Genomic DNA, 27,181 nt, shown 5'->3' with positions numbered 1-27,181 from the left:
GGAACCTTGTCAAATGCCTTCACAAAGCCATGCTGGCTGTCCCTGATCAGACCATGATTCTCTAAATGCCCATAGATCCTACCTCTAAGAATCCTTTCCAACAGCTTGCGCACCGCTGGTCTACAATTCCCTGGACTATCCCTACTACCTTTTTTAAATAAGGTGACAACATTTGCCACCCTCCAATCCTCTGGTACCATTCCCGTGGACAATGAGGACTCAAAGATCCTCGCCAACGGTTCAGCAATGTCCTCCCTCACCTCGCGGAGCAGCCTGGGGAATATTCCGTCAGGCCCCAGGGACTTATCTGTCCCAATATTTTCTAACAGCTCCAACACATCCTCTCTCTTGATATCTACATGCTCTAGAACATTAACCTTACCAACACTGTTCTCAGTGTCATCAAGGCCCCTCTCCTTGGTGAATACTGAAGAGAAGTATTCATCGAGGACCTCACCCACTTCCACAGCTTCCAGGAACATCTTCCCACCTTTGTCTCTAATCGGTCCTACCTTTACTCTCGTCATCCTTCTGCTCTTCACATAAGTGAAAAAAGCCTTGGGATTTTCCTTAACCCTACTTGCCAAGGCCTTTTCATGTCCCCTTCTTGCTCTCCTCAGCCCCTTCTTAAGTTCCTTCCTTGCTACCCTATATTCCTCATCAGCCCTACCTGATCCTTACTGCCTACACCTTATGTATGCTGCCTTCTTCTCCCTAGCTAGTTGTTCCTCCTCTCTTGTCACCCATGGTTCCTTCACCCTGCCATTCCTTCTTTGCCTCACTGAGACAAATTTATCCCTAACATCCTGCAAGAGATCCCTGAACAATGACCACATCTCCACAGTACATTTCTCTTCAAAAATTTCATCCCAATTTACACTCGCAAGTTCTCGCCTTATAGCCTCATAATTCGCCTTTCCCCAACTAAATATCCTCCTGTCCGCTTTGCTCCTATCCTTGTCCATGACAATGCTAAAGCTTAGGGAGCGGTGGTCACTGTCCTGACCGTCACTGACTGGGGTACAGTGAACTGAGGTACAGGGGGACTGGGGTATAGGGAACCGAGGTACAGGGGGACTGAGGTAGAGGTTGCCTGAGGTACAGGGGGACTGGGGTACAGGGGAACTGCGGTACAGGGGGACTGGGGTACAGGGGTGCAGGGGACAGGTACAGGGGACTGGGGTACAGGGGGACTGGGGTACAGGGGAACTGCGGTACAGGGGGACTGGGGTACAGGTTGCCTGAGGTACAGGGGGACTGGGGTACAGGGGTGCAGGGGGACAGGTACAGGGGACTGGGGTACAGGGAACTGAGGTACAGGGGGACTGAGGTATAGGTTGCCTGGTACAGGGGGACTGGGGTACAGGGGAACTGCGGTACAGGGGGACTAGGGTACAGGGGTGCAGGGGGACTGTGGTACAGGGAACTGAGGTACAGGGGGACTGGGGTACAGGGGAACTGCGGTACAGGGGGACTGGGGTACAGGTGGACAGGGCAGATGGGACTGAGGTGCAGCGGGTGTGAGGGCACTTCACTATTGAATCTCTGATTGGCTGAAGCGATCCAATCAAAACCCACCTATAAGCTGCACGGCGAAGTAACAGGCCTCTGTGAGCAGTGTCCACCGGATCACCACCTTCTCCGCTGTGTATAGCGCGTTCCACATGATGAGGGACAGACCTGCAGGGTCACACAAGGGGGAGGAAGAGGTGAGGCGACTATCTGGGATCCTGCTGCTCCCACGCTCCCCTGCCGTTGGGTCCCTCTGGCTCGTACATCACCAACTCCCCAGGGCCTCGGGCCCCGGGCAGTGCATAGCTCAGCCCAACACCTTCTCCCTGCAGTGTGCGGTGTGTGTATTGTGTTTGTTGGAAGGGGAGTGATTTCTGTACCGTACAGCGTGGTGGTTTGCACTAAGGTACGGAGCTCCCTGTCCAGCAGAGTGCATGAAACAGCAGTGTGCGGAGGTTTGTGTTGAGGTACAGTACTCCCTGTACAGTACAAATTGTGCGGTGGTTTGTGTTATGGTACTCCCTGTACAGTGTGTAGTGGGTTTGTGTTAAGGTGGCATACTCCCTGTACAGTACAGGGTGTGCAGTGGTTTCTATTATGGTACAGTACTCCCTGTACAGTCGGATGTTGTGGGCTTGTGTTAAGGCGGTGTGTTCCCTGGACAGTCGGATATTGTGGGTTTGTGCTAAGGCGGTTTGTCCCCTGTACAGTCGGATGTTGTGGGTTTGTGTTAAGGCGGTGTGCTGTCTGTACAGTCAGATGTTGTGGGTTTGTGTTAAGACGGTGTGCTCCTTGTACAGTCGGATGTTGTAGGTTTGTGCTAGGGCAGTGTGCTCCCTGTACAGTCGGATGTTGTGGGTTTGTGCTAAGGCAGTGTGTTCCCTGTACACTCAGATGTCGTGGGTTTGTGTTAAGGTGGTGTTTTCCCTGTACAGTCAGATGTTGTGGGTTTGTGTTAACACGGTGTGTTCCCTGTACAATCAGATGTTATGGGTTTACGTTAAGGCAGTGTGTTCCCTGTACAGTCGGATGTTATGGGTTTGTGTTAAGGCAGTGTGTTCCCTGTACAGTAGTGTGTGTACTGGGAATATTTGGAGTGGATTCTCAGAGTATAGCTCGGCCGTGGTACTTACTGAGCAGGGCACCTCCGTACAGTCTCACAGATATCTTACTGCCCGAGCCACCTTCATCAAAGACTGCGTCGTACAGCCGGTCGGGGAAGATGAGCGCCTGGCAACAGGACAGGAACACCGTTACTGATCACATCCCACAATAGGCGCTCTGGTCTCAGCACAGCAAACACGGAGCGGTGTGGATGGTGCGTTGGATCGGTGCTGTGAGCGGGAAGCTCACCAAATAGACGAGACCCTCCTACCTGAGGGTCTCACTGGTCCACGGACCACGTGTCGGAGACGGGCTTCCACCCCACCGGTGGGTCCGCTCGTGGTCATTGGGTCCCAGGTCAGGTCCCAAATGAGAACTGCTGATGTACAGTTCAAAACTTGGGCTCAGGTCGAAGATGGGAAATGGTTGTAGTGCAGCTGGGGACAGAAACTGGGAGTGAGAGAGGGAAATTGGGCGTGAGGGAAGGATATTGGGAGTGACGGAGGGGTTGAGGGAGTGAGGGAGGGAAACTGGGAGTGAGGAAGGGGCATTGGGTGTGAGGGAGGGAGTGAGGGTGGAGTGAGGGAGGGAAATTGTCATGGACAGGGACAGGTGCAGAGAGGACAAGAGGTTTTTCAATTGGGGAAGGGCGAACTACGAGGCTATAAGGAGAGAACTTGGGACTGTAAATTGGGATGTCCTTTTTGAAGGAAAATGTACCATGGAGATGTGGTCGATGTTCAGGGATCTTATGCAGGATGTTAGGGATAAATATGTCCCGGTGAGGCAGAGAAGGAATGGCAGGGTGAAGGAACCGTGGGTGACGAGAGAGGTGGAACGACTAGTTAGGGAGAAGAAGGTAGCGTACGTGAGGTATAAGCAGCAAGGTTCAGACAGGGCCCGTGAGGATTATAGGGTAGCGAGGAAGGAACTTAAGAAAGGGCTGAGGAGAGCTAGAAGGGGACATGAAAAGGCGTTGGCTAGTAGGGTTAAGGAAAATCCCAAGGCCTTTTTCATCGTATGTGAAGGGTAGGAGGATGGCTAGGGTAAAGGTAGGTCCGATTAAGGACAAAGGTGGGAGAATTTGCCTGGAGGCGGCGGAAGTGGGAGAAGTTCTCAATGAATACTTCTCTTCGGTATTCACCAGGGAGAGGGGTATTGATGATGGGGAAGGGAGTGCTGGTAAGAGTAATGTTCTTGAGGTTGTTGATATCAAGAGAGAGGATGTGTTGAAGTTGTTAAATAATATTAAGACAGATAAATCTCCGGGGCCTGACGGGATTTTCCCCAGGCTGCTTCGAGAGGCTGGGGAGGAGATTGTTGAACCGCTGGTAAGGATCTTTGAGTCCTCGTTGTCCACGGGGATGGTGCCAGAGGATTGGAGGGTTGTGAATGTTGTCCCCTTGTTCAAAAAAGGTAATAGGGATAGGCCAGGGAATTATAGACCGGTGAGTCTCACGTCTGTGGTGGGTAAGCTGTTCGAAAGGATTCTAAGGGATAGGATTTATGAACACCTAGAGAATCATGGACTGATTAGGGCCAGCCAGCAAGGGAAGATCTTGCCTCACAAGCCTGATAGAGTTCTTTGAGGAGGCGACCAGGAAGATTGATGAGGGCAGTGCGGTGGATGTGGTTTACATGGATTTTAGTAAGGCATTTGATAAGGTTCCTCATGGTAGGCTTCTTCAGAAGGTCAGAGGCCAAGGGATCCGAGGAAGCTTGGCTGTGTGGATTAGGAATTGGCTTGCCTGTCAAAAGCAGACAGTTGTGGTGGAAGGAGTGCCCTCAGATTGGAGGGCAGTGACTAGTGGTGTCCCGCAGGGATCGGTTCTGGGACCTCTACTTTTTGTGATATTTATAGATGACTTAGATGAGGGGGTGGAAGGCTGGGTTAGTAAGTTTGCGGACGACACTAAGATCGGCGGTGTTGTGGATAGTGTGGAGGGCTGTCGGAGCTTACAGAGGGATATTGATAGGATGCAGAGCTGGGCTGACAAGTGGCAGATGGAGTTCAATCCGGAGAAGTGTGAGGTGGTACACTTTGGAAGGACAAACTCCAGGGCAGAGTACAGGGTAAACGGCAAGGTACTTGGCAGTGTGGAGGAGCAGAGGGATCTGGGGGTTCATATTCACAGTTCATTGAAAGTTGCCTCACAGGTGGAAAGAGCAGTTAAGAAGGCCAATGGGATGTTGGCTTTCATAAGTCGCGGGATTGAGTTTAAGAGCCGTGAGGTGATGATGCAGCTTTACAAAACTCTAGTTAAGCCACACTTAGAGTACTGTGCTCAGTTCTGGTTGCCTCATTACAGGAAGGATGTGGAGGCGTTAGAGAGGGTGCAGAGGAGATTTACCAGGATGCTGCCTGGATTGGAGAGTATTGAATATGAGGAGAGGCTTAAGGTGCTAGGGCTTTATTCACTGGAAAGGAGGAGGATGAGAGGAGACATGATAGAGGTATATAAAATATTGAGAGGAATAGGTAGAGTAGACAGTCAGCGCCTCCTTCCCAGGGCACCAATGCTCAAGACGAGAGGGCATGGCTTTAAGGTTATGGGTGGGAGGTTCAGGGGAGATGTCAGGGGGAGGTTTTTCACCCAGAGAGTGGTTGGTGCATGGAATGCACTGCCTGGGGTGGTGGTGGAGGCAGATACATTGGACAGGTTCAAGAGCTTGTTGGATAGGCACATGGAGGAGTGTGGGATGGGGGGATATGCGGGAGGAAGGGGTTAGATAGTGTGAGGGTGGTCTGATGGACGGCACAACATGGTGGGCCGAAGGGCCTGTTTTGTGCTGTATGGTTCTATAGTTCTAAATTGGAAGGATATTGTGAGCGAGGGAGGGATATTGGGAGTGAAGGAGGGAGGGAGCCCAGGAGGGAGACTGAGGTGGAGGGAGGGAGACTGAGAGGGAAAGAGGGAGACTGGGAGGGAAATTGGGAGGGAGATTGGGAGTGAGGGAGGGAGATCGGGAGTGAGGGAGGGAGATCGGGAGTGAGGGAGGGAGATCAGGAGTAATGCAGGGAGACACAGTGAGGGATAGAGAACTGGGAGTGGGTGAGGGATACCAGGAATGAGGAATGGAGACCAGGAGTGAATGAGAAGCTGTGGCTGGCTGAGGACAGAGCAGATGGAATATAAGGAGTAAAACTGCACATAAAGTCCCGTAACATTGGGTTTACTCCCTCTGAAACGAGGCTCTCCTGCAGTGTGGACCATGGGTGTTGATGGAGTGAGGGAACGTACATCCGATCTTTGCTTGCTGTTTTCTGCATGCTTCCCTCACCGCCCGAGGCTGGGATCTCAGCACTGAAGGAGTGCTTGTGTTTTTGGTTTAAAGCTGTCAACACATTTCAGAACGATTTCCGGGTTCGCATTCTCTTTCACCTTGGTACAGGACACGGCAAAGCACGGTATTTATTAAATGGTGACAGACCGGGAAACATCGTTGTTCACTGTGACCTGGGTGACCTTTCAGAGACTAAACTAGAGAGGTAATTGGTTAGGAGAGGGTCCAAGTGCAGGATGGGAATAAGGATTCCCCGCACTGGGAGTGGGTGTTCACTGGGATTGCCCGCACTGGGAGTGGGTGTGCACTGGGATTGCCCGCACTGGGAGTGGGTGTGCACTGGGATTGCCCGCACTGGGAGTGGGTGTGCACTGGGATTGCCCGCACTGGGAGTGGGTGTGCACTGGGATTGCACTGTCTGACCGGTGAAGACTGACCGGCAGTGCACTGTGCCATTTGTGTTCCCTGGGGATGTCCGTGCTGGGAAATGTCCCACCCATTCCTCGCTTCCCTTTCCCATTCTTCGAGCTTCGTCTCCCGCCAACGCTCCACGCTGCACGGCACCGGCACAGAGTTTCACTTCATGATTTACTTGGAGATAAGCTCTCTGATCTCAAACACCTGGGTCCCCCCCCTCTGGGCCCACACAGTCAATGGACAGGACGCTACAGCTTTCCCCGCCCGCCCTTTCTGGGAGGAGGCGCTGGGACTAACGTCCCATTCCACTGGGACGCATCCTTTACCCAGTATCTCCCCAGCCTGTGAATAGAGCAGCAGTGATGCAGTCAGTGCAACTCACCATAATGGCAACAACGCTGAACATGACGGCTGACACCAACTGCCACAACCTGAATGGAGTTAAACAGATTGATTAGTGCACGCAGAGGCACACACACACACACACGCACACACACACACACACACACACACACACACACACACACACACACACACACAAACATACTCACACACACAAACACACTCTCACACACACATTCTCCCACAAACACTCACACACATATGCACACACTCACACACACACTCACACACACACCCCCACACTCACCCCCACACTCACACACATACACATTCACACAGACACACACACACACACTCACACTCATACACACTCTCACACACACACACTCCCACACACCCCCACACTCACACACATACACACTCACACACACAACACACACTCACGCACACACTCTCTCACACACGCACACATTCACAGACACACACCCCCACACACACATACTCAGACATAACTCACACACACAAACACACACAAGATTCACACATACGCACACCCACTACTCACACACCCACAAAAGCATATTCATAAACAAATTTAGACACACATAAGCACATTCATAAATACATTAGACACCCCCCACATGTGCACACACAAACACATACATTCATAAACATAAAAACACATGTGCACATTCATTCACAAACACACACACACACCCCTACACACACACATCCCTATGCAAACACACACACATCCCTACACACACAACCCTACACACACACAGCCCTACACACACACAGCCCTACACAAACACACACACACACACACACACACACACACACACACACAGCCCTACGCACACGCACGCACACATACATGCATGCCTCACACTGTCTCATATAAGCAGTGACATGTAATACAGTGACAATTGTTTGTAATTCTTGTATTAGCATTATCTAGTAGAGGTTAATTCACATTTACTTTGGGTGTTTTACTTTGACAGAGGAGCAGTCAGTAATAACGCACGGCACCATGTGTCTGATGGTCAGAGCCGGCTGTTCCCGGCTGAGTGCAGCGATGATCTGGCACCAACAGCAGCAGGTACCAGCCAGTTCCTGCAGGGGGCAGCAGCCTCCCTGTCACCATCCGGCCTGAGCTCAAACTTGCTGAACTGATGGGTCTCAGAATTCACATTTTATTTCAAATGACCACTACCTGGAAATTGGATTATGTAACACACCTGGTTTTATTTTTGGGCAGCAGTTGCACAGAACCTTGCAGATGAATTCAGGCCAGTGGGGAATGAGACCAGATCCTTCCGGTGCCGGGCACGTTTGCTGCCGAATGTCCTCCCAGCCACCCAATGACGTCATGATCTGCATCGCCTCCACTTCCAAGCTGCTGTAAATCACGGTTCTAAGCCCATCCAGCGACCTTAACCCTACAGTGGAAATCGAAGCGCCTTCTGCTACCTCGTTGCTTCCAGGCTCACAGAGCCATTGAGCTACAGAGCATGGAAGCAGGCCCTTCAGCCCAACTCATCCATGCCGACCACGTTACCCACCTCAGCTAGTCCAATTTGCCCGCATTTGACCCACATCCCTCTCAACCTTTCCTATCCATGAACCTGTCCAAATGTTCTTTAAATGTCTGCCCTTCCCTCTGGCAGCTCGTTCCACATACCCACCACCCTCCGTGTGACGAGCATCCACCCCTCAGGATCTTATGTCTTTCAAGTAGATCCCCCTCGCTCTTGCCCGAGGAGATCGTGGAGTGGGAGACTCTAACGTTCAAGAAGCAGCTGCAAGGAAACTTGGATCTCAAGGCAGAGAAGGCTGAGGACTCTGACCTTTTTCAGATCCCTTTCAATAACCCTTGAATACAGAGGAGCGGAGCTGATGACATAGTAATGTTTTTTTTCTTTTTAACTGAAGAAATATCAGTCCAGTTTTTTTCCAAAGTTTTTGAATTTTTTTGTGGTTTTTATTATCAATATGTTTTTTTGATTTGGGGTTTCTTTTTTCATATAATTAACTTTCATTTCTTTTCAATCTTTCCTTCTGTATTTGTTCACTTAATAAGCGAACGGGAGGTCTAGATTACTTATTTTTACTCCTTGTGAATATATATATTAACTGTTATGATTGTTATCCTGATCTCTTTGCACTATATTTATAATTACTAACGTTATATATATTATTTTGTACTAATTTGAAAATTAATAAAAAGATTGAAAACGAAAGAGAAGGCTGAGGATCAGTGTTGCAAAGTGGGATCAGTTTGATGGCTCGCATGGTCAGGATGGGCTGAATGGCCTGTTGCTGTGCTGCATAACCCCATGACTCGAAGTCATAGAATCATTCAGCACAGCAGATACAAACTGAGCCTGTGTAGCGACTCACCGTCCGAGCAAGCGAACCGGCTCGGCGGTTGGGTCGCGCGTCGTCGGAGCGGCGAGGCCCAAGGTGGCGGTGGGCCTTCGTCTTCCCCGAGCGACAGGGAGAACCCGCGCGTGGGAAAGGTTTGATGACGTAGCGTATACGTCATTGCCGTTTTAAGTGGGCGGCAACAGTCTCTCTTAAAAGGCCCACGCAAGGTGGGAAAATAAACCTTTTTTCCTTCTGAAACCCTTCGACTTGTGTCTTGTTTTCACATCGCGTAATCAGCTGCTACACCTGTCTTAATCTTACCTCATAAAATTACTTTTTTTAAAAAAAATCGTTATTTATACAGCATATTAACAGGCCCTTCCGTCCCAACGAGCCCACACCGCCCATTTGAACCCACGTTAACCCACCCGTACGTCTTTGGGATGTGGGAGGAAACCGGAGCACCCGGAGGAAACCCACGCAGACACACGGGGAGAACGTACAAATCCCTTGCAGACAGTGGCGGGAATTGAACCCAGGTCGCCGGCGCTGTAATAGCGTTACGCTGTCCCCAGAATATTGAAACCACCCCAAGATGAAATAGCGGAGGGCGGTTTCGAACCATCGACCTCTGGGTTAGCACGCTTCCCCTGCGCCGCTCTGCTACTACTTACTACGCCAGGTCTAGTATACCAGTTCCGAACTATTTCCAGTGCATAATACCCTTCCTTAAATAGGGAAAGCAATCCAGTACACAGGACCCCGGGTGCGGTCTCACCAATGTACTATTCCAAATGTCTTTTTGGCCAATTTTAGGACTTTTTTTGAAATCCAATTTCTAGGCATGCTTCAAAGTGGCAGGCACGGTGGTGTAGGGGTAGGCACGGTGGTGTAGGGGCAGGTACTGTGGTGTAGGGCAGGCACGGTGGTGTAGGGGCGGGCACGGTGGTGTAGGGGCAGGCACGGTGGTGTAGGGGTAGGCACGGTGGTGTAGGGGCAGGTACTGTGGTGTAGGGCAGGCACGGTGGTGTAGGGGCGGGCACGGTGGTGTAGGGGCAGGCACGGTAGTGTAGGGGCAGGCACAGTGGTGTAGGGGCAGGCACGGTGGTGTAGGGGCAGGCACGGTGGTGTAGGGGCAGGTACTGTGGTGTAGGGCAGGCACGGTGGTGTAGGGGCGGGCACGGTGGTGTAGGGGCAGGCACGGTAGTGTAGGGGCAGGCACAGTGGTGTAGGGGCAGGCACGGTGGTGTAGGGGCAGGCACGGTGGTGTAGGGGCAGGTACTGTGGTGTAGGGGCAGGCACGGTTGTGTAGGGGCAGGCACAGTAGCGTAGGGGCGGGCACGGTAGTGTAGCGGTTAGTGTAATGCTATTACAGCGCCAACGACCCAGGTTCAATTCCGGCTGTCTGTAAGGAGTTTGTACGCTCTCCCTGTGTCTGCGTGGATTTCCTCCGGGTGCTCCGGTTTCCTCCCACATTCCAAAGACGTATGGGTTAGGAAGCTGTGGGCGTGCTATGCTGGCGCCGGAAGCGCGGCGACACTTGCGGGCTGCCGCCAGAACACTCGACGCAAAGATGCATTTCACTGTGTGTTTTGATGTACATGTGACTGATCAAGGTATCTTAATCTTAAAGTCCTGAATGCATGGTTAGAGTTGGTTCTGGTGCATCACAGTCTGAGCTTGCAGACTTTGCAGCAGAGAGAGCTGGTGGAATTTTACAGCATCGGACTGCACCCAGCAAAGTGGGCAGGCTGGGGTAGTGGGAAAAGCAGCCCCTTCACGGTTCCCTCCGTCGGGAGGTCACCGGCAGGCAGAGAGTTGAGGCTTGGGCTGGAAGCGAACTGGGCGACGGAACGTCGGACAGGAATAAAACCCACCGGCTGGAGGGCAATTCAGCGTGAACAGCCCCACGCCCGGCCCTGGTGTGGGAGAGGGAAACAAAGCCCCTCACTCCGGCAACACTTTTGAAATGATCACACTGCATCAGTTAGGAGCTTGAGGAGATTTGGTATGTCACCCAAGACCCTAACAAATTTCTACAGACGTACGGTGGAGAGCATTCTAAACTGGTTGCATCACTGCCTGATATGGAGGCTCCAAGGTGCAGGATCGCAAGAGGCTGCAGAGGGTTGTAGACTCAGCCAGCTCCACCACGGGCACAACCCTCCCCACCATCGAGGACATCTTCAACAGCCGGTGCCTCAAGAAGACGGCATCCGTCACTGAGGACCCTCACCATCCGGGACACACCCTCTTCTCGTCACTACCATCGGGGAGGAGGTACAGGAGCCTGAAGACCCACACTCAACGATTCAGAAACAGCTTCTTCCCCTCCTCCATCAGATTTCTGAACGGTCTATGAACCCATGAACACTGCCTCGTTATTCCTTTTCTTTTGCACTATTTATATATTTTACTTCTTACAGTATGCAAGACAAGCTTTTCACTGTATCCCATTTCATGTGACAATAATAAACCAATTCTATTCCAATTCTATTTTTGTAATTTACAATAATTTTATGTCTTGCACTGTACTGCTGCTGCAAAACAACAAATTTCACGTCGTATGTCAGAGATAATAAATCTTATTCAGATTCTGACACTTCATCTGAACATCAAACATTGTACCTGAGTCCCAAGGGCTCTCTCATAGCGAATTTAATTTCATTACCCAGGACTTGACTGATCTGCAAAAGAAGAGATAAGCAGTGAACAATTGTGGCTCTCCTCCTGTCCCGGGAACACTACACCCAGACTGAATCCTCAGAGTGCACGCTACATCAGTGTAAGTTCACTCTGCATTCCCCGGTCCCTCCACATGAAGGGGTGGCTGGTACCTGACCCCAGATCTCCGCCGGCACTCTCTGGTCTTACAGCCTGCTTCTGCACTTAGTCCTGCCCTAATCCCGGACCCTGTTGTCTGGAGTTAGGTCCCTGCCTAATCCCAGACCCTCCCAGTCATGAGGAAGGGTCCCGACCCAAAACGTCAACTGTTTATTTCCCTCCGCAGATGCTGCCCGACCCGCTGAGTTCCTCCAGCATGTTGTGTGTGTTGCTCCAGACTGCAGTGTCTGCACAATCTCCTTGTGTCCCAGACCCTCTGCTGTCGTTTGCTGAACTGACCTTGCCCCAAACTCTTGACGGCATTTCTGATGACAACCTGTTCCGATGTGTCTCCAACTACCCTTGTCTGACCGTTACCCCAGTGATCCATCCGGTTACTGCGTTTAAAGGTTAGATCTGCTTCCTCCACCCTATAACACAGCTCAGGATCAATGGGCTCACTGAAATCCCTGTGGGGGATCTCTAGGGGTCTGAATCCCGCTGAAACTGCCACTGAGCTGACACTGCACCACTTAACTCCCAGCTAATCCTCAGTTTAACGATAAATTCCAGTCTGGAAGAGCTCGTTTATCTTTTTGTCCATTAACTTCTACATTGCTTGAGGTGGGTTATGGAATCGATTGTCCTCCATGCTTTGACTTTGATGTGGTTCCTGTTATGGATGGCTATCAGTTAATGGGTTTGTGTAACAAGCAAACAGTGTTTATCTGTGGCTTCTGTAACAGAGACTGGTGGTTAGTGGATCCTGTAACGGCATTTGGTGTTTATTGGGCTTATATAATAAATAGATAGTGTTTGTAGGCTTTCTGTGGTGAATTATTGATGTTAATTGAGTTTGTATTGTTGAACAATAGTTTTTAATTCAGTTAAATTATGTTAAGTTGGGTTGTGAAATGGGCTCTTAGTGTTGGCTAGCACTGTATAAGGCACCATTATTGTTTATTGGAGACAAGTAGACTATTGCTGTTTATTAGGATTGTGCAATAGATCAGTAGTGTTTTAATTGAATTGTTAAATGGGGGTGTTAGTGTTCATTGTAAAATGAACCATCAGAATGTATTAAGTTGTGTAGAAGATCATTGGTGTTTATTGGGGTTGTGTAAGACACCAAATGTTGGTCAGTGGGATGTGAAAGGGACTGTGCTGTTTATTGAGCCATTAATGTTTATTGAGGTTCTGAAAGCCACCATTAAAGTTTACTCAGGCTCTGAAATGGATGGTTAACACTTATCGCAGTTGTGTAATGAACCACTTGTGTTATTTGATATTCTACTGTTGGCCTTTGGCATTTACTGGGAAAGCTGTGTTGGTGTGATAAATAGTTGTGCAATAGACTGTTGGTGTTTACCGAGGTTGTGAAAGGAATGGTTGGTTGTTATTGAGAGGAAGGACCTCGGCTTGGGAAATAAGATAAGATCAGATTTCTTCATTAGTCACATGTACGTTGAAACACACAGTGAAATACATCTTTTGCGTAGAGTGTTCTGGGGGCAGCCTGCAAGTGCTACCAGGCTTCCAGCGCCAACATAGCATGCCCACAACTTCCTAACCTGTACGTCTTTGGAATGTGGGAGGAAACCGGAGCACCCAGAGGAAACCCACGCAGACACAGGGAGAACGTACAAACTCCTCACAGACAGTGGCCGGAATTGAACCGGGGTCGCTGGCACTGTAATACAGTCGCACTAACCGCTACGTTAATAGAATCAGTTTGGGTGAAGCTGCAAAACTACAAGGGCGGAAAACATAGGCACTAATTGTTTATAGGACCCAATATAGCAGAGGTGATGTAGGGCATCATATAAATCAGGAAGTTAGCAGTGTGTATACTGAGCGGAGATTAAGAAGGGCCTGTATTCCCCAGAGTTTTAAAGAATAAGAGATGAACTTATTGAAACATGCAAAATTCTCCAGGTGAGTCACAGAGTGGATGCAGGGATGATGTTTCCTCTGGCTGGGGTGTCTACAACCTTTCTCAGAATCTGGACACTCAGGGCCAGCATGAGAAGAAACCTCTGCATCCCAGCTGGTGGTGAATCTTTGGAACTGTCTGCACAAGAAGGTTTTAAAGGCTCGGTCACTGTGTTTATCTGAAAGAAGGGCTCAATGTATTTTTGAGTTTAAGGGAATCAAGGGGTATGGGATTCATGCAGAAAAGTGGCACTGAGGTAAAAAAAATAAGTCAGAAGATTATGAAATGTAGGAGTGGGTACAAGGAACTAAAAGGCCTACTCTTGTTTCTGTCTCTCATATTCTTCTTAGACCTTTTGCATTTATTAGGCGCAGTGGTTGACAGTTGTTGTTTGCTGGGTCGTTAGTCTTGGTTGTGCTGTGAAATTGACTTGGCTTCTCTTGGGCTGTGTCATTGACTGTTAATGCGTGTTGTCGTTGTGAAACTGTTGTTTAATGGTGTTGTGAAAGGGACTGTTAGTGTTTATTGGGGCTGTGTAACGGACCATCAGTGTTTTATTTGCTTTCTGCCATTTGATGCGAGTGTTCAACTTGTTTGTGGAGCAGGTCATTAGCATTTTATTGGTATTGGCTATTGGGGTTGTAAAATGAATTGCGAGGGCTTATTCACTACTAAAGCATAGTGTCCAACAGGAAGTTGTGAAATGGGCTGTCGGTGATTATTGAAGTAGTGAATAGTGTTTCACGATGGTGTGTAATGAAATCCAAATACTGCAGCTGCCGGAAACCCGAAAGAAAATCAGAGGGTGCTCAGAGGCTCTGGAGTGGGGAGAGAACCAGAGTTAACTTTTCAGGCCGAAAACCTTTCATCAGAACTGTTCACCACTTCTACTGAAAGCTCGTCGGCCTGAAGTGTTAACTCTGTTCCTCCCTTCACGGATGCTGCCTGACTTGCTGAGTCTTTCCAGCATTCTCCGTTTTTATTTGTGCCTTAATCGATTTTGAATGTGCCTTCAACTAATGGATGTAAAATGCTGCTGTGTGTTTTTATTTGCTGTGATATTTACTTGTGTTGTTACTTATTGTATTGGTTACAGCAGGAGGCATTTATTTTTCTCCTTGGGATAATGCGGTTGGTATTTGGAAGAGGCAGTTTGGACTGTGCCAGTGGAGTCTCCCTGCTGGGATGTTAAGTGTAGCTGTTTGACATCCCTCTGTCAGCATGCTGCCTGAGTCACTGCTCAATGTGCAAAGGCCACGCTTGCTGTCACCTGTTCACACTGCGTCCTGCAGGATAACAAGCCCTGAAAATTAACAGTTCAATTAAGCTGTCAAGCGTGGCCTTTAGGCTATTGAGCAGAAAAGATCTCTGTGCCAAACAGCTACTCTTACTCCAAGTTAAATGCAGGAACGAGCAGAGTGGTAAAAATCCATGCGCGAAGATGCGATCCACTCTCTTCTCCCTTCGCGTAGCGAAGGTGCAGTCTGGACAGGGGATCCCTTCTTGGAAAAGAAATCGGGTTTCCTTCTGACCGATTCCATTCAAATGTTGGCTTCGGGAGAACGTTTTAATCTTGTAATCCGTCTTTATTGGAAGGCATTTGCTGCCCATCCCTCGTTGCCACGGAGCCACAGAGACTTACAGCACGGAAACAGGCCCTTCAGCCCACTGAGTCCGTGCGGACCCATTTACACTAATCCTACACTAATCCCATTCTATCCTTCCCACATTCCCACTCACCAGCCCCTCCCCCAGATTCTACCACTCACCCACACACCAGGGACAACTTACAGGTTTCCAGTGATACTTTGCCCTTTCATATTTTGGTTCTAAATTTCTTTCACATGGTGGAGGAGATTAGTCACAACAGCCTCAGTTTATAAGACTCCAAATCCTTCATTACCAAGGAAGGTGCTTCTCCTGAGTCACAGCTTCATTATAGGAAGGATGTGGAAGCGTTGGAGAGGGTGCAGAGGAGATTTACCAGGATGCTGCCTTGTTTAGAGAGCATACATTATGAGGAGAGACCAAGGGAGCTGGGGCTTTACTCTTTGGAGAGAAGGAGGATGAGAGGAGACATGATAGAGGTGTACAAAATATTCAGAGGAATAGATAGAGCGGACAGCCAGCGCCTCTTTCCCAGGGCACCAATGCTCAATACAAGAGGGCATGGCTTTAAAGTAATGGGTGGGAAGTTCAAGGGAGATATCAGAGGGAGGTTTTTTTACCCAGAGAGTGGTTGGGGCATGGAATGCGCTGCCTGGGGTGGTGGTGGAGGCAGGTACGTTGGTCAAATTCAAGAGATTACTAGATAAGCATATGGAGGAATTTAAAATAGAGGGATATGTGGGAGGAAGGGGTTAGATAGTCTTAGGCGAGGTTTAAAGGTCGGCACAACATTGTGCTGTACTGTTCTATGTTCTCCTGAGATCCCCCTCCTGCATCTACATCAGGAAGCCAGCATGCAATAACTAACCTACTTGTAATTAATCTACCAACCCACACGTCTTTGGGGACGAAATCCACGCGGACAGGGAGAACGTGCAAACTCCATGTGGACCACACTGGAGGCCAGGATTGAACCCATGTCACTCAAGCCTTGAGGCAGCAGCTCTACCAGCCGCACTCTGGGAAGGTGGGGTGGGTGGTTGGTGGGTGAGCCGCTACCTTGAACCGCTGCAGACCTTCTGGTGAAGCCCCTGGGGAGGGAGTCCCAGAATTTAGACCCAGCAACGATGAAGGACTGGCGATATATTTCCAGGTGAGGATGGGGTGCTACTTGGAAAGGAACCTGCAGGTGGTGGTAAAGATCCACGAGGAAGCTTTTGTTGTGAGACAAGCTGCAAATGTTTCCACACGCTGGCTTCCTGATGTAGATACAGGAGGAGAAGCTGTGACTCAGGAGAAGCACCTTCCTTGGTACTGAAAGGTCTGGAGTCTTATAAATTGGGGCTGTTGTGACTAAACCCCTCCAATGTAAAAGAAATTTAGAATCAAAATATCAAAAGGCAAAGTACCACTGGAAACCTGAAATAGAGACATTGTTGCAGCTACCCACCAGGGGGGAAGAAGATATAACATTTCGGGTCAATGACTCTGAAAGTTAACCCTGTCTCGCTCCCCACAGATGCTGCCCGACCTGCCGAGAATTTCCAGTGTTTGCTCCTTTTATTTAAAAATATAAAAGATTGCGAATTGCCTGAATATATCTGAATATTTCTGTGCAAGTTTTTTACACAGAGAGTTGTGGGTGCCTGGAAGGCACTGCCAGGGGTGGTGGGGTGGAGGCAGATATGACAGGGGTGTTTAAGAGGCTCTTAGATAGGTACATGAATGTGCAGAGAGTGGAGGGATATGGACACTGTGTAGGGAGAAGGGATTAGTTTGTTAGGCATTCAATTACTAGCACAACATTGCTGCAGTGTTCTATATTCGTACTGCAGGTATATGAGCAAGAATTATCCAAACCCTGTCAAGTTTTGTGCGAATAATCAGAAATGTCAGTGCTTATGGAAGGGGTGACGTTGGGGATGGAAGGGATGCAGGGCTGTGGGAAGAATTTGGGGATTTCATGGACACAGAACGACTGAATGAGTTTCAGCTGAAGGAAGTCGGTGTGGATTGATGAATGACAAACATACCTGACTAATCAAGGTGCTCACTAACAAGGTGGATAAGTAAGTCTTTACAGATCTTTCAGAAGGATTTTCAATTTGATTCCACCCAGGAGATCATGAATACAAATGAGAGTGCATGGGGAAGGTGCTGAGCTTGTGACATTGATTGGAAACTAGGTGCGAGATAAGAAGAAAGGATAAGGAATTTATTCTGTGAATGGCAGAATGTGGTGCGATGTTCCTCAGGGGTCTCTAATGGAACCTCAACACACATATAATTTATACTCTGTGTGTTGTCTGAACCTACATGACTGTGATGCTATTGCAAGCAAGATTTTCATTGTACCTGTACCTCACTATACTTGTGCACATGACAATAAACTTAACTTGCCTTAACTTGACTTTCGGGTATCAGGAGGTGAGCCACTGCCTACAGGACACCCAGCCTCTCACCTGCCCTTGTATTTGTGGTGTTCATGTGCTGGACCATTTGAGCTTCTGGTCAATGGTGACTCCTCAGGATTTTGATGGTGTGGGATCCGGTGACGGTAATGCGATTGAACGTCAGGGACGAGAGGTTAGATTCTCTCTTATTGGAGATGGACGTTGCCTGGCACTTCTGTGACACGAACGTTACTTGCCACTGATCCTGGTGCATGCGGACACAGGCTGCTTCTTCACACGGAGTTTCAAATGGAACCGATCGTCGTGTGATCATCCCCTCCTGCTGTGGTTCCCATGTATGGGAGCCCTGGACATTTGATGTAAATGCTGAATGTATATATGAACTATTGCCTCCTCCAGCCTTTTGACTTATAGTCCATTGCTTTGTGGTCTTTCCTAAATTCCACGTATTGGGTAAGAACGCCACCTTATAACCAACAGTGAATCGGGAGTCTGTAAAAGCCTGGTTAGTCCATTTTCTTGAAAATTATTGGACCTACGTTGTAAAATGTTTAAACTCTTGAATTCTAGTTCAAACGTCCGTGTTTTCTAAACCTTGTGCAGATTCCTGTCTGCTCTACTCGAATCATCTGTAAGTAAATAGGCCAGTGTCTGGAGTCACAGCAATGGTTTTGTGGTAGAGGGAGGGCAGGGTGGGATGCTGATTGTGGTCATTGTTGCACGCTTTGGGGGTTCAGGAGAAACTGTCTGTCCTGTACCAGGCACTGCCTTGATATTGAATGCATTAAAACACTTAGAATCATAGAGTCACACAGGATGGAAACAGGTCCTTCAGCCCAACTGGTCCCTACCGACCAAGATTCCCATCTAAGCTGGTCCCATTTGTCCATGTTTGGCCCACGTCCCTCTAAACCTTTCCTGTTCAAGTACCTGTCCAAGTGCCTTTTAAATGTCGTTAATGTACCTGCCTCAACCACTTCCTCTGGCAGCTCATTCCCTATACTGACCACCCTCTGGGTGAAAAAGGTTGCCCCTCAGGTTCTTATTAAATCTCTCCCCTCTCACCCTAAACCTATGTCCTCCAGTTCTTGATTCCCCAACCCTGGGAAAAGACTGTGCGCATTCACCCTATCTATGCCCCTCATAATTTTATACACCTCTATAAGATCACTCCCCGTTCTCCTGCACTCCGGTGAATAAAGCCCCAACCTGCTCAACCTCCCTCCATAACTCAGTCCCTCGAGTCCCAGAAACATCCTCGTAGACCACCCCCCCACCAACCCCCCCCCCCCCCCCCCCCCGCGCTCTTTCCAGCTTAATGGCATCTTTCCTGCAGGAGGGTGACCTAAATGGAACACAATATTCCAAATGCGTCCTCGTCGACATCCTGTACAACTGCAACATAAAAACCCATCTTCTGTACTCAGTGGCCTGACTGATGAAGGGCAACGTGTCAAACGCCTTCTTCACCACCCTAGCTACCTGTGACGCCACTTTCAGGGAACCATGTAGAACAGGTCCCTGTGTTCTACACCACTCCCCAGGGCCCTACCATTCACTGTGAAAGTTGTACCCTAACTTGTCTTCCCAAAATTCAACCCCTCATGTTTGTCGGAAATAAACTCTACTTGTCATCATACATTAACAGTGCGTTCCGTTTCAAGGGTCCAGGGATTTTGCCCTTAACGTTACCCAATACTTATCTCTCCTTCAACATTGCTTGAGAAGGACAATCTGGTAGTCACCACATTGCTGCTTGTGGGATCTTGCTGTGCTCGCCTTATCTTCCAAACAGTGACTTCCTTTCAAATGTGTGGTACAGACATCCTGAAGTTGCAAAAGATGCTTTATAAATGCAATCCTTTTCTTTGGGTTGGACTTCATGAAACCTCTGCTTTGAACGGCCCACTGTGCAGATTAGTGGAGCACTGTGGTAGTCTCTGTGTGTTAAAGAAATACTTTTGTATGTCAAGGGAATTAGGGGGATCTCACCTCATAATAAAGGAACCATTCTGGATTGCAGTGAATAAAAGAAATGCATTGTACAGCCTAATGGCTTCATAAAGGGGCTTTGTGTGGATTGCATAGATTCATGTGTGTTTTAAGAGAGTAGTGGGTGGACTTCATTATGCTCTGGAGGGGTATTTTACAGGCATGTGCGTGTGTGTGTGTGTGTGTGTGTGTGTGTGTGTGTGTGTGTGTGTGTGTGTGTGTGTGTGTGTGTGTGTGTGTGTGTGTATTAAAGGCCTGTAGCATAGATCTCAGTGAGTGATAAAAAATGGCATTGTAATGAGGTAGAATCACTCCTTGGAAAAGCCTGCTGCCCAGATTCTGTGCCGACACTGACCAATGGAACGAGAGGTTTTTTTCCCGCCGGGTGTCCATTTGAACTCTTCTCTCGCACTAATGCGGAATAAGGCTCAGTTTTTGCTGCCAATCAACAGGGAAACTGCATCACTGCTCTCCCCTGCTTTCCAACCTGGCCTGTCAGTTGCCAGAGCAATGAGACACCATCAAGGGTTCAACCACTGGAGGAGGTTTTCAATACTGTGTTGTTGACAATCTTGGGAGTCCAACCTTGGGACTTGTCCTGTCAAATAAAGTTGAGGAATATCGTTGTCCTTGTATCACCGCAAGAGTTAGGCAAACACGGGGTTAATGAACGATATGCAGAGGTAACCTACTGAATGTGGCAGTATTGGTCAGTCAATAACTCCTTACCACTTGCACTCTGCCAAAATAAACAAATGCAACCAATTCTGGTGAGAGGTCTCATTGCCTGAAGGGATGGTCAAGTAATTAAGCAATGGTATTGGTATTGGTTTATTATTGTCACTTGTACCGAGGTACAGTGAAAAACTTGTCTTGCATACCGATCGTACAGGTCAATTCATTACACAGTGCAGTTACATTGGGTTAGTACAGAGTGCATTGAGGTAGTACAGAGTGCATTGATGTAGTACAGGTAAAAACAATAACAGTACAGAGTAAAGTGTCGCAGCTACAGAGAAAGTGCAGTGCAATAAGGTGCAAGGTCAACAACAAGGTAGATTGTGAGGTCAGAGTCCATCTTATCGTATATCGTATATCTTATCACAGTGGGGTAGAAGCTGTCCTTAAGTCTCTTGGAAGTATTTGTGAGGGATGGGATATCTTTTATGATTTAAGATGGGATGTTATGTCCATACCTACTACTCTCATGTGAGGTACTATGTCTTATTTAGGTAACTGCAAAATGTTGCATTTTGGAATGTCTAAAGCAGGTAGGACTTTCACAGTGAACGGTAGGGCCCTGGGGAGTGTTGTAGAACAGAGGGACCTTGGAGTTCAGGTACATAGCTTCCTGAAAGTGGAGTCATGGGCCGACAGGGTGGTGAAGAAGGCATTTGGCATGCTGGCCTTCATCAGTCAGCGCATTGAGTAGAGAGGTTGGGACGTTATGTTGCGGTTGGACAAGGCGTTGTGAGGCCGTACGTGGAGTATCACGTTCGGTTTTGGTCACCCTGCTATAGGAAAGATGTTATTAAACTAGAAAGAGTGCAGAAAATATTCACAGGGATGTTGCCAGGACTCGAGGGACTGAGTTATCGGGCGAGGTTGAACAAGCTAGGACTGTTTTCCTTGGACCATAGCAGACTGAGGGGTGATGCTATAGGGGTGTATAAAATCATGAGGGGCATAGATAGGGTGAATGCGCGCAGCCTTTTTCCCAGGATCAGAGAATAAAGAACTAGAGGGCACAGGTTTAAGGTGAGAGGGGAAAGATTTAATGGGAACCGGAGGGGCAAATTTTTCGCCCAGAGTGGTCAGTACATGAAATGAGGTGGTTGAGGCGGGTACAATAACATTTAAAAGAAAGTTGGACAGGTACGTGGATAGGAAAGGTTTGGAGGGATGTGGGCCAAACGTGGGCAAATGGGAGCAGCTTTGATGGGCACCTTGGTCAGCATGGACCGGTTGGGTTGAAGGGCGTGTTTCCATGCTGTGTATGCCTCCATGTACTGAATGAACTGCAAGTGGAGGGTCAATGTTTTCCCTGGGATCCAAACCAGTGATCGCCATAGCGTGAAATCTGATTGCTAGTTTTTATCCTCTCAGAAAGGGCTTCTGGTGCTTGAAGTGGCTGTTTACTGTATCAGAAATCTCAGAAATAAAGTCACAAAAGTTCGAGCATCCGTGCTTTAAGAAATGTTTATCGTGTTCCATCTCCATTCCCCCCTCAAACGCTTTAAAAACAGCCTCTGTATTCAATTGCTTTCCGTGTCCTTCCTGCTCTAACCCAGGGTTGAAACCTACCACTCTCTCCACAGATGCTGCCTGACCTGTTCTTTCCATTTTCATTGCAACCAATGTACTGTAGCACATTGCAAGATCCACTTTTGTTATTGCCCTTCTCCTTGTCGTCAATTAATGCAAACAGAACACTACAGCACAGTACAGGCCCTTCGGCCCACAACGTTGTGCCGACATTTTATCCTGCTCTGAGATCTATCTAACCCTTCCCTCCCACATAGCCCCCCATTTCTCTATCATTCATGTGTCTATCTAAGAGTCTCTTAATAGAACATAAGATGTGAAAAAAAATGAATTTCAGCAAGACCTTACATTTATGTAGCACATTGTGAAATACTTGGAACCGAATCAAAATTTGACCAAAAGCCACAGGTGGGTTCTGAGGAAGGCCTCAAGGGAGTCCGGAAAGCGGGGAGGCGGAGAGGTTGAGGGAGGAGATTTCGGGGGTTCCTTGGCAGCTGAAGGCACTCCCATCAACGACAGAACAAAGAGATCATCGAGAAGCCAAATTGGAGGGGCACAGAGACCCTGCAGTTACATCAGGCTGGAGGACGAGGGCTGGGGAGGGGGAGCAGGGATTAGGGGCATTGCTGGTTTTGGAGACGATGCCGGCAAGCAGGGGGTGATGGGCGAAGAGGAAACATTTGCAAAGAGAGCAAAGGCAGCAGGAAAACGGATCGGCTCGTCGGCGGGGAGGGCACAGAAGGAGGTTGTCTGGGGCAGCGCTGGAGCAGTTGTGACAAGGGTACGGATGAGGGCTCCATTGGAGGATGGGTGTAGAATGGGTAGATGTGGGTCTGAAGGCAGCTCAGCTTCTGAAAGGGGTACAGTCCTTCAGAACCATTGGCTGAGACGGTGAGAGGGGAGGGAACTGAGTCCAAGTACATTGGTCTTATGCTTTTCAATAGCCTGTTGGAAAAAAATTCCTCCTCGACCAACAAACACAAGCATATTCAGAAGCAAAATAATCTGGGACAACTTCAACCCCAGTGTTATAAGTTATGTGAAACTAATATTTACTTAATTTTGATCTTGGGGAACATACTAATAACCGTGGCATATCCAAAAATAATGATATAATAGTGTGGTGTGTTTATATTAAGGTTGAACTGTACTGCAGAAGCTAGAAATCTGAAATAAAGACAGAAAATGCTGGAAACACACAGCAGGTCAGGCAGCATCTGCGCAGAGAGAAACAGAGTTAATGTTTTAGGTTTTAGAGACCCTTCGCCAAAGCTCAAAAATTCTCACGAAAGGACCTTGACCTGAATCATTAACGCTGCTTCTCTCTCCACAGATGTTGCCTGACTTGCTCAGTGTTTCTGGTATTTTCTTTGCCTTTATTTTGGATTTCCAGCATCTCTGGCATTTCCTGTGTTTTTGACAAGAAAATATTTCTTTGCTCCCTCAGAAACTAACTTGCACTAAGATGGTGTCGATCCACAAGTTATTAGACCGAATATCACTTGCAATTCCTGGTGAAATTTCAGGAAAGATATTACTTGGAAAACAATGAACAAAGGATGAGATATCAGATGACACGGCCTAGTGATCCGGTCACAGCCGAACACACAAACCTTACTGGGCTGTCTGCTCTCCCTGATAAAGTGAAGCAGGAGGTCACAAGGAAAATTAAAACGTAGCTTCTATACACTTATAAAAAAAGGAAAAGATTAGCAAAAGTTAATGTGGATCCCTTACAGACTGAGGCAGAAGAAATCAAATGGGGAATAAGCAAGCTGCAACAAAATACGTCTGTTTTCATGCATGAAACCTCCCAGAAATAGTGGGTGAGAAATAGATCTGGAGTGAGTGCAGAGCTGAAAGAAATCTGAATTGGTAAAAAGAAATAGTATTGGTGAAATTAGTGGGACCGAAAGCCAATAAATGCACGGTAGCATAGCGGTTAGTGTAACGCTATTACAGCGCCAGCGACCAGGGTTCAATTCCCACTGCTACCTGTAAGGAGTTTGTATGTTCTCCCTGTCTCTGCGTGGGTTTCCTCCGGGTGCTCCGGTCTCCTCCCACATTCCAAAGACGTACAGGTTAGGAAGTTGTGAGCGTGCTGTGTTGGCGCCGGAAGTGTGGCGACACTTGCGGGCTGCCCCCCAGCACATTCTTAGCAACGCAAAAAGGCGTATTTCACTGTGTGTTTTGATGTACATGTAACTAATAAATAAATATATATATTAAAATAAATCGTTGGGACCTGATCCATGCATCCCAAAGAGGTGTCTATGGAGATAATGGATGCACTGATAAGATATTTTTATTAATCACATGTACATCGAAACACACAGTGAAAAGCATCTTTTGCGTAGAGTGTTCTGGGGGCAGCCCGCAAGTGTCGCCACGCTTCCGGCGCCAACATAGCACGCCCACAACTTCCTAACCCGTACGTCTTTGGAATATGGGAAAAAACTAGAGCACCCAGACGAAACCCACACAGTCACGGGGAGAACATGCAAACTCCTTACAGACAGCGGTCATCTTCCAATATTCCAGAGATTCTAGCATGTTTCCCGCAGATTGTCTGGAAACAAATGTAACCCCACTGTTTAACAAAGGAGGCAGAGGGAAAACTAGAAGCGACAGACCAGTTACCAGACATCAATAGTAGGGAAGTGCTGGAATCCATTACGAAGGAAGTGGTAACAGCGCACTTGGAAAATAACGGGATTGGGAAGAGACAATGTGAATTTGTGAAAGCGAAATCAAATTTGTCAAAAAGAGGTTTTTTTTGAGGTTGTAACGAGCAGAACAAATAAGTGAAAGTGGTGCATTTAGACTTTCAGAAGGCCTTTTGACAGGGTGCGACAAGAGGTTACCAAACAGCATTTGGATTAGGGGTTATGTACTAACATGTTGCAGCTGGATAAAACTTTGGTCAGACCGCACTTGGAGTATTGTGTGCAGTTCTGGTTGCCGCATTACAGGGAGGACGTGGAGGCTTTGCAGAGGGTGCAGAAGGGGACGTTGCCTGGACTGGAGAGCGTTGGACAAAGTTGGACTGTTTTCTCTGAAGTGTCGGAGGCTGAGGGGTGACCTGATAGGGGTGTTTGAGATCACGTGAGCCACAGACAGGGTAGATAGTCAGAGACTATTTTTCCCCGAGGGTGGAAATGTCAAATACCAGAGGGTTTAAGGTGAGAGGGGGAAAGTTTAAAGGAGATTTATGAGGCAAGTTTTTTTTTACACAGAGGGCAGTAGGTGCCTGGAATGGACTACCAGGGGAAGCAGATACGATAGCAACGTTTAAGAGACAATTAGACAAGGACATGAACAGGGAACAGACAGATAAGAACCACGTGCAGGAAGATGGGATTGGTTAGAATGGCACTGCGGTCAGCACAGGCATGGTGGGCTGAAGGGCCTGTTCCTGTGCTGTACTGTCCTATCTTCTATAGATGGTATAGTAGCAATGGCCTGTGTAGCTTGAGCCGGTGGTCACAGACTCAAGATAAAGGGGCCAGGAATTCAGGGCAGAAATGGGAAGAGATTTCTTCATCCAAAGGGTGGTGAATCATTGGAATTCCATACTCTAGAAGGCTGTGGAACTTGGTCACTGAGTCGGAGATTGATAAATTGTACCCTGTGAAATGCAACACAATGACTGGTTTCTACTTCCATATCTTCAGACTCAATACACAAACCCAGTGGGTTATAAATGTTGAAATGGAAAGTTGAAGTGTGAGGCGGTAGTTTTGTGTGGGAATGCTGGCCATTATAACCTGCTGTATACAAAACCTAGGAACGGGCCACTCACACATTACGCACACACTGGCCTTGCCGAGACCAAGCCGAAGGTCAGGTTGGCTGTAGAGATGGGGGGGGTGGGGTTAAGGGGGTCCTTGACTGAGCTACCCTTGGGTAGAGACAATCAGGAGGTTGGGGTGAGAAAGGACTGTAGATACAAGACTGGGGCGGGGTAAGTAGAGTTGGGGAGGGTTAGAAATCAGTTCAAGAGGGAATTGGGTCGAGGTAGTTGTTATGTTTGCCCTTCATCAAGAGACAAACTTCGCGTGGGTTTAACATCTGAACATTTTATTAACCAACACCAGCCTGGCTTGTTTTCCCTCTCTTCTTACAGCCACTTCCAGCTCCCCCATGTGACCCTTTGCATTGCCTACTGGGAACTGTAGTTCTTTATTATAACTACATAATAACACATTATAAAACAGTAGTATTGAGAGAGGATTGGCCTGGGGTCACGTACAGAGGAAATTGACCCCAGTGTTGGGCACAGATGTGACTGGGAGCCAAGTGAAGAGGCTACGAGCGCTCTGGGTTAGGGATCAGGGGATGAGGTGACAGGTGAAAATCCGTGCAGGACCCTGGGGTGAAGGTTGAGTAACCAGGTGTTTGGGGTTCAGTGGCTGGGTGAAGAGGCAATAGGGTTCCAGGTCAAAGGTGAAGTGACAAGGTAATGTGGGGTTCGGGTGGGTTGAAGAGGTGCTTGAGGGCCAGGGATTGGTTGAAGAGGTGATCAGAGGTTAAGGGTTGGCTGGTAAGGCGATCATGATTGAAGAGATCAGTGATGAGGTGATTGGGGCGCAGAGGTTGGGCGATGGGGCGATGGGGGGGTCAAGGGTTGGGCGATGGGGCGATGGGGGGGTCAAGGGTTGGGCGATGGGGCGATGGGGGGCTCAAAGGTTGGGCGATAAGGTGATCGGGGTTGGATGATGAGGCAACTGGAGGTCAAGGGTTGGTTGATAAGCAATTGGGGTCAGGGATTGGGTGATGAGGCAATTCAAAGGTCAGAGAGTTTGGGTGACGAGGTAATTGGGGATCAGGGATTGGGTGATGTAAGTGGGGGTCAGGGATTGGGTGATAAGATGATTGGGGGTCAGGGATTGGGTGATGTAAGTGGGGGTCAGGGATTGGGTGATAAGATGATTGGGGGTCAGGGATTGGGTGATGTAAGTGGGGGTCAGGGATTGGGTGATAAAATGATTGGGGGTCAGGGATTGGGTGATGTAAGTGGGGGTCAGGGATTGGGTGATAAGATGATTGGGGGTCAGGGATTGGGTGATGAAGTGATCGGAGTCAGGGATTGGGTGATGAGGCAATTGGGGGTCAG

The 27,181-nt window shown here is 48.4% G+C and overlaps 1 protein-coding gene across 3 annotated transcripts in view; it reads right to left on the bottom strand.

Moving 5' to 3' along the window:
• Positions 1 to 27,181, bottom strand: part of tp53i11b (tumor protein p53 inducible protein 11b) — a 99,945-nt gene that overhangs the window by 6,587 nt on the left and 66,177 nt on the right. For 2 of the 3 annotated variants that reach the window (XM_052029620.1, XM_052029621.1), the window contains exons 3-6: positions 11,659 to 11,717; positions 6,701 to 6,749; positions 2,646 to 2,742; positions 1,579 to 1,680 (exon numbers count right to left, since the gene is read on the bottom strand). In XM_052029620.1, the coding sequence (XP_051885580.1) occupies positions 1,579 to 1,680; positions 2,646 to 2,742; positions 6,701 to 6,749; positions 11,659 to 11,717 (307 nt within the window). Of the gene's footprint in view, positions 1 to 1,578; positions 1,681 to 2,645; positions 2,743 to 6,700; positions 6,750 to 11,658; positions 11,718 to 12,153; positions 14,082 to 27,181 lie in introns of those variants that run through there. The other variant, XM_052029622.1, reaches the window with a different exon arrangement.

The sequence above is a fragment of the Pristis pectinata genome, chromosome 14, assembly GCF_009764475.1.
Source record: "Pristis pectinata isolate sPriPec2 chromosome 14, sPriPec2.1.pri, whole genome shotgun sequence".
Taxonomy (NCBI): domain Eukaryota; kingdom Metazoa; phylum Chordata; class Chondrichthyes; order Rhinopristiformes; family Pristidae; genus Pristis; species Pristis pectinata.
The sequence above is the reverse complement of the archived record's forward strand: the minus strand, read 5'-3'. Positions and strand labels throughout refer to the sequence as shown.